This window comes from Mercenaria mercenaria, chromosome 12 (genome assembly GCF_021730395.1).
Source record: "Mercenaria mercenaria strain notata chromosome 12, MADL_Memer_1, whole genome shotgun sequence".
Taxonomy (NCBI): domain Eukaryota; kingdom Metazoa; phylum Mollusca; class Bivalvia; order Venerida; family Veneridae; genus Mercenaria; species Mercenaria mercenaria.
In genome coordinates, this window is record NC_069372.1 from 8,296,773 (window position 1) to 8,316,843 (window position 20,071).

At 35.8% G+C, this 20,071-nt stretch overlaps 1 protein-coding gene and 1 pseudogene across 1 annotated transcript; both read right to left on the bottom strand.

Moving 5' to 3' along the window:
* Nucleotides 1-7,570: 7,570 nt before the first annotated feature.
* Nucleotides 7,571-8,216, bottom strand: LOC128547161 (uncharacterized). Its single transcript, XM_053518927.1, has 2 exons — nucleotides 7,894-8,216; nucleotides 7,571-7,685 (listed from the first exon to the last, which is right to left on the bottom strand). Exons 1-2 carry the CDS (start codon nucleotides 8,214-8,216, stop codon nucleotides 7,571-7,573), a joined length of 438 nt encoding a protein of 145 aa, XP_053374902.1.
* A 5,512-nt stretch (nucleotides 8,217-13,728) lies between these two features.
* The window catches only part of LOC123533643 (protein TANC2-like), a 42,186-nt pseudogene continuing 35,843 nt past the window's right edge, over nucleotides 13,729-20,071 (bottom strand).

Sequence of the window (20,071 nt, forward strand, 5' to 3'; positions counted from 1 at the left end):
TGTACACCTTCAAAATGTACTGGCTTTAATTTCACTCTTGCTCACTAAGAACGTACTGACTTTACTTTCACCCTTGCACATTCAGAATGCTTTTTTTTTTGTTTTGTTTTTTGTTTTGGGTTTAACGCCGTTTTTCAACAGTATTTCAGTCATGTAACGGCGGGCAGTTAACCTAACCAGTGTTCCTGGATTCTGTACCTGTTCTCCGCAAGTAACTGCCAACTTCCCCACATGAACCAGAGGTGGAGGACTAATGATTTCAGACACAATGTCGTTTATCAAATAGTCACGGAGAACATACGCCCCGCCCGAGGATCGAACTCACGATCCCGCGGTCCGTAGACCAACGCTCTTACCTACTGAGCTAAGCGGGCGGGCTACATTAAGAATGTACTGACTTGAATTTCACTCTTGCACATTCAGAATGTACTGACTTTATTTTCACCCCTGCACACTAAGAATGTACTGACTTGAATTTCACTCTTGCACATTCAGAATGTACTGACTTGAATTTCATCATTGCACATTCAGAATGTACTGACTTTAATTTCACTCTTGCACATTCAGAATGTACTGACTTTATTTTCACCCTTGCACACTAAGAATGTACTGACTTGAATTTCACCCTTGCACATTCAGAATGTACTGACTTGAATTTCATCCTTGCACATTCAGAATGTACTGACTTGAATTTCACTCTTGCACACTAAGAATGTACTGACTTGAATTTCACTCTTGCACATTCAGAATTTACTGACTTGAATTTCACCCTTGCACATTCAGAATGTACTGACTTTACTTTCGTTCTTGCACACTAAGAATGTACTGACTTTACTTTCACCCTTGCACACTAAGAATGTACAGACTTCACTTTCACCCTTGCACATTCAGAATGTACTGACTTGAATTTCACTCTTGCACACTAAGAATGTACTGACTTAAATTTCACTTCTGTACACTAAAAATTATGGGTGTAAAATATTTTTCTCACCACTCACCCTGCAGGACTAGTAGCCAGTAAAATCTACTTGCGCTTAGTAAACAGTCACTTGCCCTGATAAATTTACAACTATCTTAATGCCTTCTTTTCAATACTGTCACTTTTTTGAAAGAAGTATTATAAACAACAAACAAATTGCAAATATAACACACAGTAGACAAATAATATTCTCTTGTACACTTCATTTCCTTTTTGTTTAATTGTATTTATTATCCTTATATATTTTCTTTTCTCTGGCCTCAAGACAAATTTTCTTTTTCTTTCAACCAAATTTTGTCATCTCCACCACCCTAGCTCTTTCCAAATAAAACTACAGATGTTGGTTTGTTAGAACGTTGAAGCTATTCTTTGGAAAGTAAGGGAAACAATAGGGTCATGATGACCCTATATTGCTCATTTGTTAAACTTGGCCTTGGAATCATCAAGATAAACATTCTGACCAAGTTTCATGAAGACAGGGTCATAAATATGGCCTCTACAGTGTTAAAAAGCTGTTCCTTTGATTAAAGTGGTGACCTAGTTCTTGACCCCACATGACCCAGTTTCAAACACTTGGCAAAGGAATCATCAAGATAAACATTCTTACCAAGTTTCATGAGGATAGGGTCATAAATATGGCCTCTACAGTGTTAATAAGAATTTCCTTTTATTTAAGCGGGTGACCTAGTTTTTTCACCTCACATGCTCAATTCTGAACCTGGCCTAGCAATCATCAAGATGAGCATTCTGACCAAGTTTCATGAAGATAGGGTCATAAATGTGACTTCTAGAGTGTTAACAATTTTTCCTTTGATTTGACCTGGTGACCTAGTTTTTGACCCCACATGACCCAGTTACAAAATTGGCCTAGAGATTATCAAGATAAACATTCTGTACAAGTTTTTATCAAATCAAAGCATAAATGAAACCTCTATACCGTATAGCGGGTTAATTCTGCGGGTTTTTGTTTCTGCTTATTCTGCAGGTCCAAACAGAAATAAATTCCGCAGATTTAAAGAATTTTTATGCAGAAATTAACCTTGATATTTCGCTTAATATAACGACCCGTTATCTTTATCTCACGAGTTCTTCGTCTGCTATCAAGTTATTCACACCGTATCAATTGTGGTTGATTGCTTTTGTTATTGTAACGATCTATTGTCCACGAATGAATGGTTACCGTTTCGGGCGTGTAATCTTTACAAGTGTATATCATAAAACATGCTAGGTTTATGAAAAGTGTGACAAACGTTATATAAATTTGGGAAAATAAAATACATAATTATTGTATATATTTGTAAATAAATCCTAAATTTTTCTACCAGCAGTATTACTTTAATAAAATGTCTTTCAAAATGAATTACCGGTACTAGACCTACAGTATTTATTTTTAACTCTGAATTCTGATCATGCACACTAATGAAATGAAATCAGATTTAATCATAAATCAGCTGCGCCAACTTCACTGTCCTAGATTCCGACCTAGATAATGCCACCAAGACATAACCGATGAGAACGATACGCATTTGAGTCGTTAATTATGACTTAGTTAATGCGGAAGCTATTTCCCATGCACAGAATTTACTTCTGGTTAATGCAAACTGCAAAAATTAATTCCTGCTTTTCTCGAAGGTCGCAGAAATAAACCAGGTCCATTTTAGGGCAAACCACAGAATTTTTGCCCGCAGAATTAACCCGCTACGGTCTTGCTGAAAGGACCAATATAGAAAATGTTTGCCCTTTTAGGGGCAGTAACACTAGAACCCATGAAGGAATTTAGCCGGTTTTCAAAAGGAACCGTGATATTATTGTGACTTAAGTTGTGTATAAGTGTGGTTAAGATCCAATGTAAAATGTCACTCCTATTGTGTTCACAAAATAAAATTAACAAATTTTGACTCTTTCAGGGATCAATCAGGGGCCTTAACTCCTAAACCTATAATTAGATCTGCAGGATTCATCATGGAATCCAAGATCTATTGCTTTTAAAGATTTTTTGCAAGTTTGTGTCAGATCAAACCATAAATGAAGTCTCTTTAACCTTTAGCCTGCTGGCGGCAATTGGTTCTGCCTTTGCGACCAGTGCAGACCAAGATCAGCCTGCACATCCGTGCAGTCTGATCATGGTCTGCACTGTTCGCTATTGAGTTAGTAAATTTTCAATGAACACACCTTCGAATAATAAATGACATTGTCCAAATTGAATGATTGACCAGTCCATTTTAGAAATTTAGCAGGGTAAGGGTTAAGGCTGCAAAAGCCAAAATAGCAATTTTTGGCCCTTTAAGGGGCCATAACTCTAGAACCCACGATGGGATCTGGCCAGTTTTTCAAGGAACCAAAATATTATGCCTATATAACTTTTGTGCAAGTTTAATTAAAACTGATTGCAAAATGTGGTCTCTGCCTGTTCACAAACTGAAAGTAGCAAATTTTGGCCCACTAAGAGACCATGACTCTGAAACCCATGATGGAATCTGGCCAGTTTTTGAAAGCAACCCAGATATTATGCCAATACAAGTTGTGTTAAAGTTTTATTAAAATCAATTGTCAAATGTGGTCTCTATCATGTTCATAAGCCAAAAAGAGCAAATTATGGCCCTTTAAGGGACCATAACTCTAAAACCCATGACAGGATACGGCCATTTTTTTAAAAAAGGATTCGAGATATTACGCCAATACAAGTTGTGCAAAAGTTTTATTAAAATTGATTGCAAAATGTGGTCTCTATTGTGTTCACAGGAAATTGAGGACGGACGATGGATGGACGACAGACGACCGGCAATCACAAAAGCTCACACTGTCACTATGTGACAGATGAGCTAAAAAAGGTGATTTGTAGGCAATGTCGAACTTGACCTGTATTTCATGAAACATCATAAAACACCTGTTTACCCAAATTTATTTAAATCTGTCAAGCCTTTCATGAGTTTTTGTCCGGAAACCACAACCAGAGGGCCATCATGGTCCTATATCACTCAGCTGTTATCATTGTACTTAAGGACAAGAAGGTCAAAAAATCATAATCAAGATCAACAAGCAAATTCGATGAATTGGTATCCCCTGCCGGAAGGGTTTGTGGTGAGGAACGGCAAAGCAGTATATCTGGCAAAAAGTTAAGGATGTTACAAAGAGGCAAATAATTTCATTAGTCAAAATCAATTTAACAGAAAATGAATGCTATTTTTTTATGGTGGTGGTGGTGGGGGGGGGGGGGGGGGGGGGCAGCAGGGGTGACTGGGTGAGGGTACAAAACATTATATGTTGATTATAAATATTGAGGGAAAATTAAAAATTAAAAAAAAATGGGGGGGGGGGGGGGGGGGGGGGGGGGGGGGGGGTGATGCATGCTGGGGGTGGTGGGCATGACTGGGTGGAGGAGTGAGGTGGGGGGAATGGTACAACTCTGCATGTTGATAAATATTCATGGAAGGTGTGAAAAAAATATAAAAAGGAATGAAAAATTATCTTCTTTTTTTGGTGCGTGTTGGGGGGGGGGGGGGGGGGGGACCAAGGCAAGGTGGTGACCAGGTGTGGGTACACAACTTCACATGTTTATAATAAATGTTCATGGAAAAGAATGAAATACGTTTAATGAAGTTCTACCAATCTACCAATTGGTTGGTTTGTTATGTACAAATCTGTTGATTTTTATACAATTAAAGTGCAATTACTCTAAGGAAAATTGACCAATTAAAAAAACAAGGGCTGTCAGTGGACAGCGCGCTTGACTATTCTCAGTGCTTGATAATATAATATAAGCTATAAGTAAAACTATAACATTACAATAAGCATATTCTAAGCAAAAAAGAAGCCATAATTCAGTCAAAATGCTTGATAGAGTTGCCTCCTCCTTTTTACAGACTGGGGTCATGATGGTAAACAAGTATGCAAAATATCAAAGCAATATCTCAATGGACTTCGAAAATATTTGGGGTGGTACGCAAACTTTAACATTTGTGTGACGCTCACGCTGACGCTAACGCCGATGCTGGGGCGAGTAGGATAGCTCCCCTATTCTTCGAATAGTCAAGCTAAAAAATGACAGGCATCATCGAAGCATGTTGGTTCATATTTATTTCAAGTTTCATGAAATTCTACCAGCTTGTTACCGAGAAATTGCTGCAGACGTGGATTTTTCATTAAATCAAGGGCAATAACTCTAAGCGAAATTGACCAATCAAAAAAAACAAACTTGTCAGGCATCATCGCAGTATGTTGGTGTATGTTTATTTCAAGTTTTATCAAATTCTACATGATACTGAGAAATGGCTGCGGACGGACATGTTTGGGCATTTTTCATTAAATCAAGGACAATAACTCTAAGGAAAATTGACCAATCCAAAAAAAACTTGACGGGCATCATCGCAGTATGTTGGTTCATGTTTATTTCAAGTTTCATGAAATTCTATCTGCTAGTTACTGAGATATGGCTGCGGACGCACACACACGGACGCACTGACAGACAACGCCATTTCAATACCCCACTCCCGATTTCATCGGCGGGGGATAATCAAAAGAATTATGAGAAAATATAGTTGAAATTTTCTTAAAGTTACTTCAAATAAAATTATTTTCAAATCAGGCCAGTAGTTTCATACATGAAGCCCAAAGGACAGGAACAACAAAGGGAAGAAATTAAAAATAAATCCAAGTCCTCAGAAAAAATATCTAAGTCCAAAGGACAGGAACAACAAAGGGAAGAAATTTAACCAAAAAGAAAAACAAAAGTTCTTACATGGAACAGATATGTCAAAATACACCTAAAAATTGGAGGTACCACCCATGTTGTACCACAGAAAAGTGGTCTCGGTTTTCCCCTACGACCAATAATAAAAAAACTTACTAAATAAGCTATTTATAGTAACATAAAAGGGAAGTAATTAAAAAAAAACTGTAAGTGAACAAAAGAAGGATCTGCTAAATAAGCAATATACATACAAAACAAAGTCATATGACCTTTGACCCCTAAGTGTGACCTTGACCTTGAAGTGAGCCATCTGAAACATGCGCTCTGCACGTCGTTTGGATGAGGTGAACATTTGTGTCAGGTTTCTTTGAAATCCTTCAAGGGGTTCAAGAGTTACAGAGCTGAAGGGAAATTGCTAACCAACAGACAGACAGATAGACGGACACCGAGGCGATAACATAATACGTCCCTTCGGGCGTATAAAAAGGAATCGAGACCTTATGGTGATACAAGTTGTGTGCAAGTTTGGTTAAAATCAAATCATAAATGAAGTTGCTATTGTGCAGACAAGGTCAATATAGCTAATTTTGGCCCTTTCAGGGGCCATAACTCTGGAACCCATTATGGAATCTGGCCGGTTCAAGAAAGGAATCAAGATCTTATGGTGACACAAGTTTTGTGCAAGTTTGAATTCAAATCATAAATGAAGCTGCTATTGTGCAGACAAGGTCAAAATAGATAATTCTGGCCCTATCAGGGGCAATAACTCTGGAACCCATAAAGGAATCTGGCCAGTTCAAGAAAGTAACCAAGATCTTATGATGATACAAGTTGTGTGTGAGTTTGGTTAAAATCAAATCATAAATGAAGCTGCTATTGTGCAGACAAGGTCAAAATAGCTAATTTTTGGCCCTTTCAGGGGCCATAACTCTGGAACCCATTATGGGATCTGGCCGGTTCACGAAATGAACCGAGATCTTATGGTGACAAGTTTTGTGCAAGTCTGTTCAAATTCAAATCATAAATGAAGCTGCTATTCTGCAGACAAGGTCAAAATAGCTAATTCTGGCCCTTTCAGGGGCCATCACTGTAGAACCCATAAGGAATCTGGCCAGTTCAAGAAAGGAACCAAGATCATATGATGATACAAGTTGTGTGCAAGTTTGGTTAAAATAAAATCATAAATGAAGCTGCTATTGTGCAGACAATGTCAAAATAGCTAATTCTGGCCCTTTCAGGGGCCATAACTCTGGAACCCATAATGGGATCTGGCCAGTTCAAGAAAAGAACCAAGATCTTATGGTGATACAAGTTGTGTGCAAGTTTGGTTAAAATAAAATCATAAATGAAACCACTATCATGCAGACAAGAAATTGTTGACGCATGGACGGACGGACTGGCGACGGACGAAGGGTGATCACAAAAGCTCACTTTGTCACTATGTGACAGGTCAGCTAAAAACCAACGGACAGACAAGCTCACTCCTTTATATCCCCCAAACTTTGTTTGTGGCAGTATAATGAGTGGGCACCTGGGTAGAACCACCAATCTTCCATGAGCCAGCTGGATAGTTTCCTCACATGAAGACACCCAGTTTGGCAAAGCAAAGTTTCAAACCCACATCAGTGAGGGGCAGGTGATACAGTCAGCAACCTTAACCACTCAGCCACGCAGGCCCTTTGGTAGAGGTATTTACCTACTTTAATTCATTTATTTAATTACCTTCCCACTGTCACCATTTTCTAAAATTCTGTCCATTTCATACTCATCACTAGTGTCCATTGGTTGAAGTCTCTTGCCAGGTCTTGCAGACCTCATCGGAGCTTCCCGTATTGGCACAGCCTGCCCATTTACCATGGGTGGTTTTTCGCCAAGAATATTTAACTCCTCCTTCTCATCTTTCATACTTTCCTCAGAGCTTCCCGTATTGGCACAGCCTGCCCATTTACCATGGGTGTTTTTTTGCCAAGAATATTTAACTCCTCCTTCTCATCTTCCATACTTTCCTCAACATACCTGAATACAGAGAGATTTGTAGATTTTTGTGAAATGAGTGGCCTTGATGCCTAAGTTATAAAATGTTCTCAGACTCAATCTCATGCTAAATTTCAAAAGAATTTGCAGCAAAAACTTATTGCAAAAGCACTTGACTGTTTTATGGAGCAGAATTAACAGAAAAAAACCCTATCAGGGAATACTCTTTTTGTATGTTACGCAAAATTACCTATTTTCATGTTTCTGAGGAGGTCCCTTTGAATATTTTGGTGACGGAATTCCCGACTGTGCCCGAGGCGGTCTAGATGTTGCGGAAGGGGGCGGATGTAGGGGCGCAGCAAAACCTTTGGGTGGGGTCAAATTCTCTGGTGGCTCTGTTGGGGATCTTACATCAAGGTCACGATCTATGTCTTTCTCTATATGACCGATTCTATCACGTCTTTTCTTCTTCTTTTTCTTTGGTGGTTTATCATCTCTGTTGAGATTTGGTCTAGGAGCATTTTCCAATGGCATCAACATAGGTGGTGGGAATATCTTTTTGCCCTCTAGCATACCTGTAAAATAATAGGATGATACCATCAGCTGTTTCAATGAACTTTTGTAGATACAATACACAGAGGAACATACTGTCTACAGACTGTGTCCAGAATACTTGTCATTCACTAGAAGCCGCCATGTAAGCTATAATACGGATACGAAAACATCAGTTATTATTCTTACACAAATTAAGCAATTAAAGATACCATACTTTTTTGAGTATTATCAATTTATTTATCTTTTTGTTGGGTTTAACGCCGCACACACACAATCATAGGTCAAATAGCGACTTTCCAGCTTTGATGGTGGTGGAAGTCCCCAGGTGCCCCTCCGTGCATTATTTCATCACGAGCGAGCACCTGGGTAGTACCACAAACTTTCCGTAAGCCAGCAGGATGGCTTCCTCACATGAAGAATTCAACGCCCCGAGTGTGGCTCGAACCCACATCGGTGAGGGGCAAGTTATTTGAAGTCAGCGACCTTTTTTTATCAATTTAGACTTTAAATAGTTTATATTAATTTATTTTAGGTGATTGTAAAACAAGTTCTACTTATTTGTATCGGTCAATCTCGACACCTCATTCTTGATGAAATCCATCGCCACGAGGGTATGAGAGAAGAGAAACTAGTTTCTTTTTAAATGCTTAGCGCCAAGTAAAGGAGCTAATGGTACAATTTTTCACGTCTTTTTTATGACGCGACAGGGGATCGAACCCACGACCTCCCGCACTCGAAGCGGTCTCTCGACCACTAGGCTATCGAGGCAGTTTATAATGACACTGCACAACAAACAATATGCTGTTTTTTGGCATCACTGTCCTTGATGTTGTTCTATATTGATGTCATATACCATTATATTACAGAGGAAATCCTTAAAGTTGAAATATACATTAAACAGTTAAATACAGTTTGTTTATATATAGAATCTCTATAATTACCAAATAGTCAAAATTATTATTTATATCCCTACTGTTTTGGTACACTTTTAAAATAATCTTCAATATTTTATGCCGTATTTGTACCATATACGATACAAAAATAAACAAGAGCCGTTTTTGACAGCAACACTCGGCTATTTAACAGCCTTGTTAATTGAATGAAAATAAAAGTCGAAAAAATGGCATAATTTTGTAAAAAAACATAATAGAGTTGTGGGAACTGTGCCATGCAAGTTATCACAGTGCATAAGTGTGTGAAGTTTCAATCTATTCCCATAATTGGTTACCGAGACACCAACTTGAATACAAAAACTAAACAAAATCGGGTGCCGACGCTGGTGCAGACGAACGGGCCATACCATTCTTTGTGTCCAGCGAAAAATGTACTACCTGGAGGCCTTCATGTCGAGTCTTGTCTACTGCTCTCCCTGCCCGACTGGTTACCAGATGGAGGACTTGTTAAGTCCCTGAGATTAGACCCTGAACTTGGCCTGTTTACCGGTGAGGGTTGTTGCGTGGCTGGGGTTTGGGAGGAGGAGGCTGCATTTACGGAGGTTTAGTGCCAGGAAATATTAAAACAAGAGCACCATGATGGTCCTGAATCGCTCACCTGTCCCAACATGACCCAGTTTTGAACTGAGTATGACGTCGTTTTTTTCTATTATTTGACATAGTGACCTAGTATTTGAGCTCATGTGACCCAGTTTTGAACTTGACATAGATATCGAGATAAAAATTCTGACCAAGTTTCATGAAGATCCATTGAAAAATATGGCCTCTAGAGAGGTCACAAGGTTTTTCTATTATCTGACCTAATGACCTAGTTTTTGAAGGCACTTGACCCAGTTTCTAACTTGACCTAGATACCATCAAGGTGAACATTCTCACCAATTTTCATGAAGATCTCATGAAAAGTACGGCCTCTAGAGAGGTCACAAGGTTTTTCTATTAATTGACCTAAGGACCTAGTTTTTAAAGGCACGTGACCCAGTTTCGAACTTGACCTAGATATCATCAAGGTGAACATTCTGACCAATTTTCATGAAGATCTTATGAAAAGTATGGCCTCTAGAGAGGTCACAAGGTTTTTCTATTTTTAGACCTAATGACCTAGTTTTTGACACACGTCATCCACTTTCAAACTTGACCAAGATATCAAGGTGAACATTCTGACTAATTTTCATGAAGATCCATTGAAAAATAAGGCCTCTAGAGAGGTCACAAGGTTTTTCTATTTTTAGACCTAATGACCTAGTTTTTGACCGCATGTGACCCACTTTCAAACTTGACATAGATATCAACAAAGTGAACATTCAGACCAACTTTCATGAAGATCCATGGAAAAATATGGCCTCTAGAGAGGTCACAAGGTTTTTCTATTTTTAGACCTAATGACCTAGTTTTGGACCGCACGTGACCCAGTTTCGAACTTGACCTAGATATCATCAAGGTGAACATTCTGACTAATTTTCATGAAGATCCATTGAAAAATATGGCCTCTAGAGAGGTCACAAGGTTTTTCTATTTTTAGACCTACTGACCTAGTTTTTCAAAGCACGTAACCCAGTTTCGAAACAGATCTAGATATCATCAAGATGAACATTCTGACTAATTTTCATGAATATCCATTTAAAAATATGGCCTCCAGGAAGGTCACAAGGTTTTTCTATTTTTAGACCTAATGACCTAGTTTTGGACCGCACGTGACCCACTTTCGAACATGGCCTAGATATCATCAAGATGAACATTCTGACCAATTTTCATGAAGATCCATTGAAAAATATGGCCTCCAGTAAGGTCACAAGGTTTTTCTATTTTTAGACCTAATGACCTAGTTTTGGACCGCACGTGACCTAGTTTCGAACCTGACTTAGATATCATTAAGATAAACATTCTGGCCAATTTTCATGAAGATCCATTGAAAAATATGGCCTCTAGAGAGGTCACAAGGTTTTTCTATTTTTAGACCTACTGACCTAGTTTTGGAAAGCACGTGACCCAGTTTCGAACTTAACCAAGATATCATCAGGATAAACATTCAGACCAACTTTCATACAGATCCCATGAAAAATATGGCCTCTAGAGAGGTCACAATGTTTTTCTATTATTTGACCTATTGACCTAGTTTTTGATGGCACGTGACCCAGTTTTGAACTTGACCTAGATAGCATCAAGGTAAACATTCTGACTAACTTTCATGAAGATCCATTGAAAAATATGGCCTCTAGAGAGGTCACAAGGTTTTTCTATTTTTAGACCTACTGACCTAGTTTTAGACCGCAGTTGACCCAGTTTCAAACTTGACCTAGATATCATCAAGATGAACATTCTGGCCAACTTTCATAAAGATCCCATAAAAAATGTGACCTTTAGAGTGGTCACAAGCAAAAGTTTACGCACGGACGCACGCACGCACGGACGACGGACGCTGCGCGATCACAAAAGCTCACACTGTCACTTTGTGACATGTGAGCTAAAAATAGATAGTAATTTCAAATGTTACTGCCCATACAAATGGAAACTAATACATGTATTAAAGAAAAGCAGTCTACACAAAAAGAATCTAAATATAGATATAATATTTCTGCAATTGTCCCAACACGTGTTAACTGAAATTAAAGAATGGTACAGTTGACACATTACAACTGAAATAAATATAAAAAACTCAAACCTTTGAAATAAAATGTTCCATTATTCTTTGTTTATGTCTTCTCCTTATTCAGTGATGTCTGGTGCGGTGATTGCATCTGGAATATGTGACATTAGAGTGTCGAGTGTTTCAGCTGAATAAAACATGTTGAAGGTTACAGTACCAGTACATTTTCACAAGGAAATTACAATGTCATATATGCTCGAGTAGTTCCAGCACAGGCTAACCCCGATAGATAATGTCTGAAGTGCTGGCTAAGGATGTATGTCACCTTAGGTTACTCTATTTTCGTTTTCTATTAAGGTTAATAGGCCTACCTAACAAGAGCTGACCGTAAGACAGCGCGCTCCACTATTCGGCGATTTGACAGTAAAATGAATATGTTGTGTAAGAGACCTCTACTTTAAAAGGAAGATACACCATGGGGCATAATTCTGTCAATAACAGAAATTAGAGTTATTGGGATTGTTACCATACATGCAGATGACGATGGTAAAGATATATTTTGTGGTTCAGGTCATTATCTTATATAGTACCAAAGTTATATCCAGAAAACGAAGTTTGTCAGAAAGTTAAAGAATGAAAGGGGCATAATTTGGTTAAAATACAAATCAGAGTTATGATGATGATAAAGATACATTTTAAGTGTCAAGTCTTTATCTTACACTGCACAAAATCCAGAAAAAGAAGATTGCAAAAACACTTCAGGTACGAAAGGGGCATAATTCTGTCAAAAATATAATTAGAGTTATGTGACCTTGACCTTGCACATACTTTGCTTGTATGCTGGAAATGTTTATGTGAACTTACAGTAAGATATAAGCAAAAGTAACAAAGGTTGCCGAAACATTTTAACCTTAAAAGTAATCAAAGTATAACACCTTGGTGACCTTGACCTTGGATATAATGGGCCCAGTCCCTGCATATATTTTGTCTGTATGCTGGACAATGTTTATGTACACTTACAGTAAGATATACACAATAGTAACAAAGATGAGACAGAAAAACAAAGGTTGCCGAAAAACTCTTACCTTAAAATTAACGTAAGTATAACACTTTGGTGACCTTGACCTTGGGTATAATCGGCCCAGTCCCTGCACATACTTTGTTTGTATGCTTGACAATGTTTATGTGAAGTTAGAGTAAGATATAAGCAATAGTAACAAAGATTTGACAGAAAAACAAAAGTTGCTGAGAAACTTTACCAAGACAGCTCACGCCGACGCCGGGGCGAGTAGAATACCCACCTTATTCTCAAAATAGTGGAGCTAAAAAAATTAATATATACTAGTCGCTGCCTTAGAAATAAAACAACTACCTTAAAATAATAAGGTAAAATCTAACTGTAAAAGTATGAAAAAATCTGTTTCACCATGATACGCCTTTAAATGTTTTCAATGATATATGAATACACCTTTAAAATTTTTGAAGAATACAGTAAAATTTTAACATAGACATGATGGAACCGTTTATTCTATTTGAAATTAATAGTTGACGGATTGTGGTGGGGCTTGGTGCATGTGTGTGATTGTATTCATCTGAAACGAAATTATCGATACTTCATTTGAAAATTCGGACACAGTGGTTTGTGGAATATTTGAATAGCACTTTTCTGCGCGCTAGTTCATTCATTTCATTAACACAGCTTGATGTTGCGTGACTCATGAATACAGCGGCAAGGAACACTTTTTATGAGTGCCACACCAACCTATACACATATACGACCAATTAAGCAGTTTGTGAGAAGATTCCATGTGCGCCTCATAGCAGTATATTATGCATAGGTGGTAACCTGGGTAGAATTACAGAACTTCCACTAGCCAGATGAATGGCTTCTCCGCATGGAAGAATTCTCTCAAGCGGGAGGCAAGTGATTCGAAACCAGTGACCTTAACCAAGGAGGGAATGGGAGAACCATAATATAAAAGTAACAGATCTGTTTAGTTCAAGAATGACTTTAATATCATGTAACTGAAATATACAAAATACGAAAAATATAAATATGGAAAACTAAACATCCTGAATGTAGAGACATTTCACATAAAATGTGTTAGTTAAAGCAAGAAACAAGTGTATTCAACTTCAATATCGTTTAATGCAATGTTATATTCCCAGAAATCATGATACATGAATGCAAGTTATTGGTTTATATACCTTTCTCGACAATATTAATGTGTGTTATCGGACTCAAATCCAAGACCACGAAAATTTTGAGGATTTTTATCAAAAAAAGTTCATCATTTGCAATTGTTTCAACACATGCTATTGCTCAACACCTTAGAAGACATATGGCCACCAGTAACTGGTGAAAAACATCGATGAAGATTACTCAATGCTAATTCAACATTACCATGGAAATTACTGATTTTCAAACATAGTTCATTCAAAGAATGACAACTGTGTTACACTCGGTCTATTCAAAGAAAGACAACTGTTTTACACTTGTTTCTTAGCTATAACTAACAGGACGGATTTACATGATCACAGATACTTTCATAAAATATTAATATGAAATCAAACAAATCATTAAAATGTAGAAGTTACAAAAATTCAAATATTAAAGTCAATAAGTTAACACAGATTAATCATAAACAAAAACTATTTTGGACATTTAATATAGTAAGAATGCGAGAATACAGCACACTGTTTACCAACAAATATTTCGCCAATTCTATTCTGATGCGAGCTGTACTGTACTTGTATACTGTAAAATTAGACATTTTTGGAAAACTAAAAGCTTCTCATATTTAAAAATGAAATACGTTTGTGTGGTATATTAGAATTATATATGTGAGACATATATACCATATAACCCCGGTCATAAGACTACTTCGGCCACAAGACGAGGACCTACTTTGGATAAAAATCTTATTCAACTATTTCTAACCTTTATTACACTTTTGCTAGTAATTATTTTTCCACACATACAAAAATGTAGCAAGTATAGTGAAAATAAGTGCCGCACACAAATTTCTAATTTTACAGTATATAGTTGTTATTTTAATGATTTATTTGCCAGATTATTTTCTCAAAAGTATCATATAAACTTTAATGAGATATGTGTTAACTTTTATTATAGTTCTTTTTTCAAATAATGGCTTTTTTTTAATTTTGTATTTTTAAACATATTCTATAATCTTGCAAACTTTTCAATACTTCCTAAATTAAGTTGGAAGCTTTTGCTTTCACTAAATATCTTCTTAGTTTCTAGTGCATTTAAAAATAACAAGAAAATAACACCAAAGAATAATGCCGTGAATTGGCACTGAAATATACATTGGTTAAAAGTGAAACAATGGAATGATTTGAACTTTTTTCGAGGACTATAAAGGCACTTCTACTAACAATTCACTATAAAGCATGATTTGAAATACAGACTGTGTTCATTTAAAAATTGATTTGATTCGAACAAGTGAAATCAACAACATAAAGGCCGTATCTGAAAATAACCTCTGTCTCATAATTTTTCGGTGCACCGGTAATAGAACAAACTATATGGCACCAAACATGAAAATGTTTTCAAAATTGTTTAAGTTATAAAATTTTCTGAATTATAAACTGAATTTCAAGAATTGTTTTCATTCTGGTTCAACATTGTTACAGTTCTTTCCCCTTTTGTTAGACACATGTTTTTTTTTTTTACAAATGGTACACAGAACTACAAAAAACAATTTAATAATGATAAAACATTGACTAACAAATACTGCCTAGTGAGGTATTTTTAAAATTTATTAAACCTAATCTATTCCCATTAATTCATCTGCATTACAAAATACATGAAAATTCAAGGTGGTTTCATCATCCGCCCTAAAAAAACAACTTATTTAATTTAAATTTATGCAAATTTTAAGGACAGCGTACTCGGTCTGCCCCCACCCCTATCCCCAACCCCAATAATTTTGAGCACACATTATAAAAGTGTGTGTTCAAGCTGGTTTGGGAAATATTTGTACATCAAAATTCAACACCACTTAGACACAATTCGTATTTTTGTATTTCCTTTTATAAGGACTATACAACAATACCACTTACAGAAATGAAGAGCATACCAACTCTGCTTTCAAATGTTTAAAAAATACTAAGTTTACAACTACTGTTAATAACAAGGTGAAACTTTTCTAATTTATTGATGCTGTAAACATATTGTACAAGCCTATATAGATACTGGCGCAAGTATGAAATTTTGTACTAAAAAGATGCTTTATTTCTAGACAAATGAGACTATACACGAATTATGTTAGTAACCAAGCAATCAGTTTTAAAGAATGTTCATTCCCAAACTCGGAAAACAACTGCAGAATTCACAGAAAACTCCATCCAAAACATTTTCAGCTCTCATGACTTGTACATGTACTTTGTATCTAGTATTGATGTCATTAACTTCTTCTTCTATCCTATTGGAGGGAAATAATTGTTTTCTTATATTTAGGCCTGTTTTTGGCATTTGAAATTCATGCTGAGGTATATTAAGTCAATGATTCAGATCAAGTACTGACTTAACATCAGTTTATTGTACAGCGGGCATTGTTTTATATTACAAGCTGATAGCGCCATACACCAGTAACATAACTTTATACTACCATTGTCTTAAGCAGACATCTCTAATATTGCAAGCAGCTCATAAAAATTGTTTCCATAGTAAAACTGGCTTCTCTGCCAAATATCTTTAGTAAAATTTTAAAATCTACATAACTACATGTAAAATTAAAATATATTAAGGATAAAAGGGGAACAACTACAATAAAGCTATATCATCTCTCGTTACTTTGAATTACCTCCCTTGATATCAGGGTGTTTTGGTTTGCTTTTTTTTTAAAACATGTTGACAAAATTTATGATATACTTAACTTTTTAGTGTGTATTTTAAAGCTTATAACAAAGTAAATATTTAGTTTCTATGACAAGTAAAGTATTTATTTAGGATTGGAAAGTACACACGTTACGTAGATGATACCAACAAAATAACAGGACGGATATTCTCAGCGAGTTAATTCGATGTACAAATATAGAAGGACGGTAACAAGGTATCCAAGTACAACAGTTAAATATATAAATAAAAACATATATCACAGACTACTAATATCTTCCACTAACAGTGCTCAACATAAAATTATATACATGTACTTAATATATCACCTTTCATATACTTTCTGTAGACAGATTTTCAAATTTTGTTTCATTTGTGTTAGTCATTTTTTAACAGTGTTTAAGTCATTTAACTGTAAATATTTAAGCTACCAAATGTTCACAGATTCAGTACAAGAACTGACCTGCTCTCAACCAACAACTGACAACTTCCCCACTCCTAACATTTATAAAATTGGCCATAAAATCATATACCTGTTTTTAAGTGTGATAATTTGTAAATAATTAGATATTATTTTCAAACAATGAATGACCAATACGAGACATAAAACCTTTTACTTATAAAACAACAACAACAACAACAAAAAACTTAACTGTTTAGCGATACACATAAATAAGAAGTGCTACAAAACGTTTCAAGAAAAATAATTTGCAAAATGACTTCTATGACCTATACTTAAATATTCTTATTAAGATTAATGATAAATGAAGAAATCCTGAACTGAAAGTGTATTAAAAACAAAAATAACTTATTATGAGCTGAAAAATTATAAATAATAAATATACTGCTCACTGGAGCACTGCTCGAGGGATTCATATTGTCCTGGCCATTTCTATGTTTTCTTTGCTTAAATTGCTCGAAATCCTTGACAACTCCAGCATTTCACTTGTCCGCTTGTGACCTCCAGCGATTGTTGTTTCACTGTGAAGTCATATGTTGTATGTATAATCAAAGTGAAATTAGCATGTCACAAAAATAAACATAAAACACATTTAAATTTTTCACATAGGTATGTATGTTTTAAATGTGCAAAGCTCACATCAAAAGTTATATCATAAATAACATAAAGCAAAAATGAATTAACTATGAAATAAATATCTGATGAGTGCTGACAAAATGCCGTAACAGTGCAAGAATTTTGGTCGTCATGACAACCTTATATACATTTTCACTTTCCAGAACTACATGTATAATTGTATATTAATGCAAGAGTGTGACAACAATATCATAATTTTCCCATAAAATCTTCAGTTAAATATTCATTTACAAAATCAGTTGAGCCATGTAAACTTTCCAGTAGTGTTTAAAACCGCACAAATGTATTGCTAATTTTTCATCCATTGTTCACTTTTACCATAAAAAGAAATACTATAATTGTGAATGTGTATTTGTATGTAAATTAGTGTTCACACAACAATTATGTAAATGTCAAATAAAATGTATGAATTTTATTCCAATCCAACCCCCTTCTTTGATGCTATGCAACTGTAGCCATATTGTCTTTTTTTCAGAATCTATGAACACATTTATTTGTGAAAGTACAAATGTAAAAGCTGTGATTGCTATACAAAGACTTAAAAATGCCATTTTGCTCTATAATATACAGTAGTGAAGTAAGCATGAAACAAGGGAAGTAACTGTGAAGCAAATACTATAGATTTATATATGCATTTAGTGAAATGAAATATTAGACCTGGTAAAAGTTTGGATGAAAATATAACAACAATAATTTTATCACATCTGCTTAACCCTGACCCTCCTAAATTTCTACAAAGAACTTGTCCATCGTTCAAAGGAGTGCTACGGACTGAATTGCGAACAGTGCAGATCTTGACCAGACTGCAAGGATGTGCAGGCTGATCATGATCTACACTGGTCGCAAAATCAGAATCAAGCATGTCCAGCATGATAAGGGTTAAAAAACAACCTAATTAATGACATACAGGAGAGCAAACTCCTGACACCTGTTTAAAAACAAGCTACTTTCATATTTATTATGGGGAAATAACTTGTAAAATGCTGTTTCTTTCTTATAAAACCTGTTTGCAATATCTGTCTGCTGTAATAATACTTACTGCATTAAGATACATACATGTATGCAAAGTATGTATAATAAATATAAATTCACTGTTCTAAACTATAAATATCAATTAACATTTGAATAAATATCACATAAACTTTGGCATGTTAGGTAATTCATTTTAATCATGCTTTAGTATTATCACAAAGACATAGCTTTTTTGTAGTAATTTAGCAGTCCATTTGAGTATTTACGGTCCATGATTGTAAATATGAACAAACTTTGACTTCCTATTCAAGTAACAAGAATTTCTCCGAAGAAAATATGTAAAGAGCTTTGAAATGTATTGAAAAAATATCCTTTTGAACTTTTACAGAAAAGTCCTTACTCACAGAGCAAGAAACATTTTCTTTTCATCTTTGCCAAAATGAAAAGACAAGGAAAGTTAACTTATAAATATGTATAGAAAAGTCTTTCTTCAAAGCCTTTTTCCCCCAACACTGAAGTTTTGAACAATTTGATTCAATCACACAACATGCTACCATCCTATATATCACTCTATAAAAATGGGAGAATTTTTTTTACGACTTAAGTTTCATTTCTACTTGAAGTAGGTGGTCTTGCAGGTCTCCGAGGTGGGGACGGGTGCTTGTACCGGAAGTTTGCTGTACTGGTGCTCTGTCGGCCGCGGGGGAGAGGGGGTTTAGCACTACTTGTTCTCATTACGTTACTATGTGTATCCTGAAATTAAAAACACAATTTTTGTTTACACCATATCATAAAACTTATCATTATTACTCATTTTTTCCGAACACAAAGCATTTTAAAATAGTAGTCAAATAAATATATAGGGTCTCTGAACTCCATGAAACAGTCTGAAGTGATAATTCTAAGTTTGAAGACCAGTTCAAAAACTTTTGCATCTGATTGGCTGTTACAGAGCACTATTTTTTGAAATCAGCCAATGGCATGGGTTTACTCTGAGACTGGTTTCTGAGCTAAACTTTACATCCTGCAGGCTAGTAATTACTTTTTAAATGAACAAGATACTAACAACTCATTCATAGATAACACATTCTAATGAATAACGACTTTTAATCTAGCCAAATTAATTTGTTTATGATAGTTAAACTAGAGCTGCTTTTGAGAAAAGTGCATGCCTCCCACAACAGCCTAATCATCTGAATAGTAAGTCTGTCTTTATATGCTGTTTGCGGCCTATTGGTATTCACATGTTGGAGTAACCGGCCCACATCTGTGTCTCGGTAATTATATCTAAGGGCCGTAATTCAGAGTGCCTAGGCCGATTTGGCTATTTATCGAACTTAGCCAATGACTTATTGGCAAATACATTTTGTTCAAGTTTGGTGAAGATCAGATGAGAACTGTCGGACT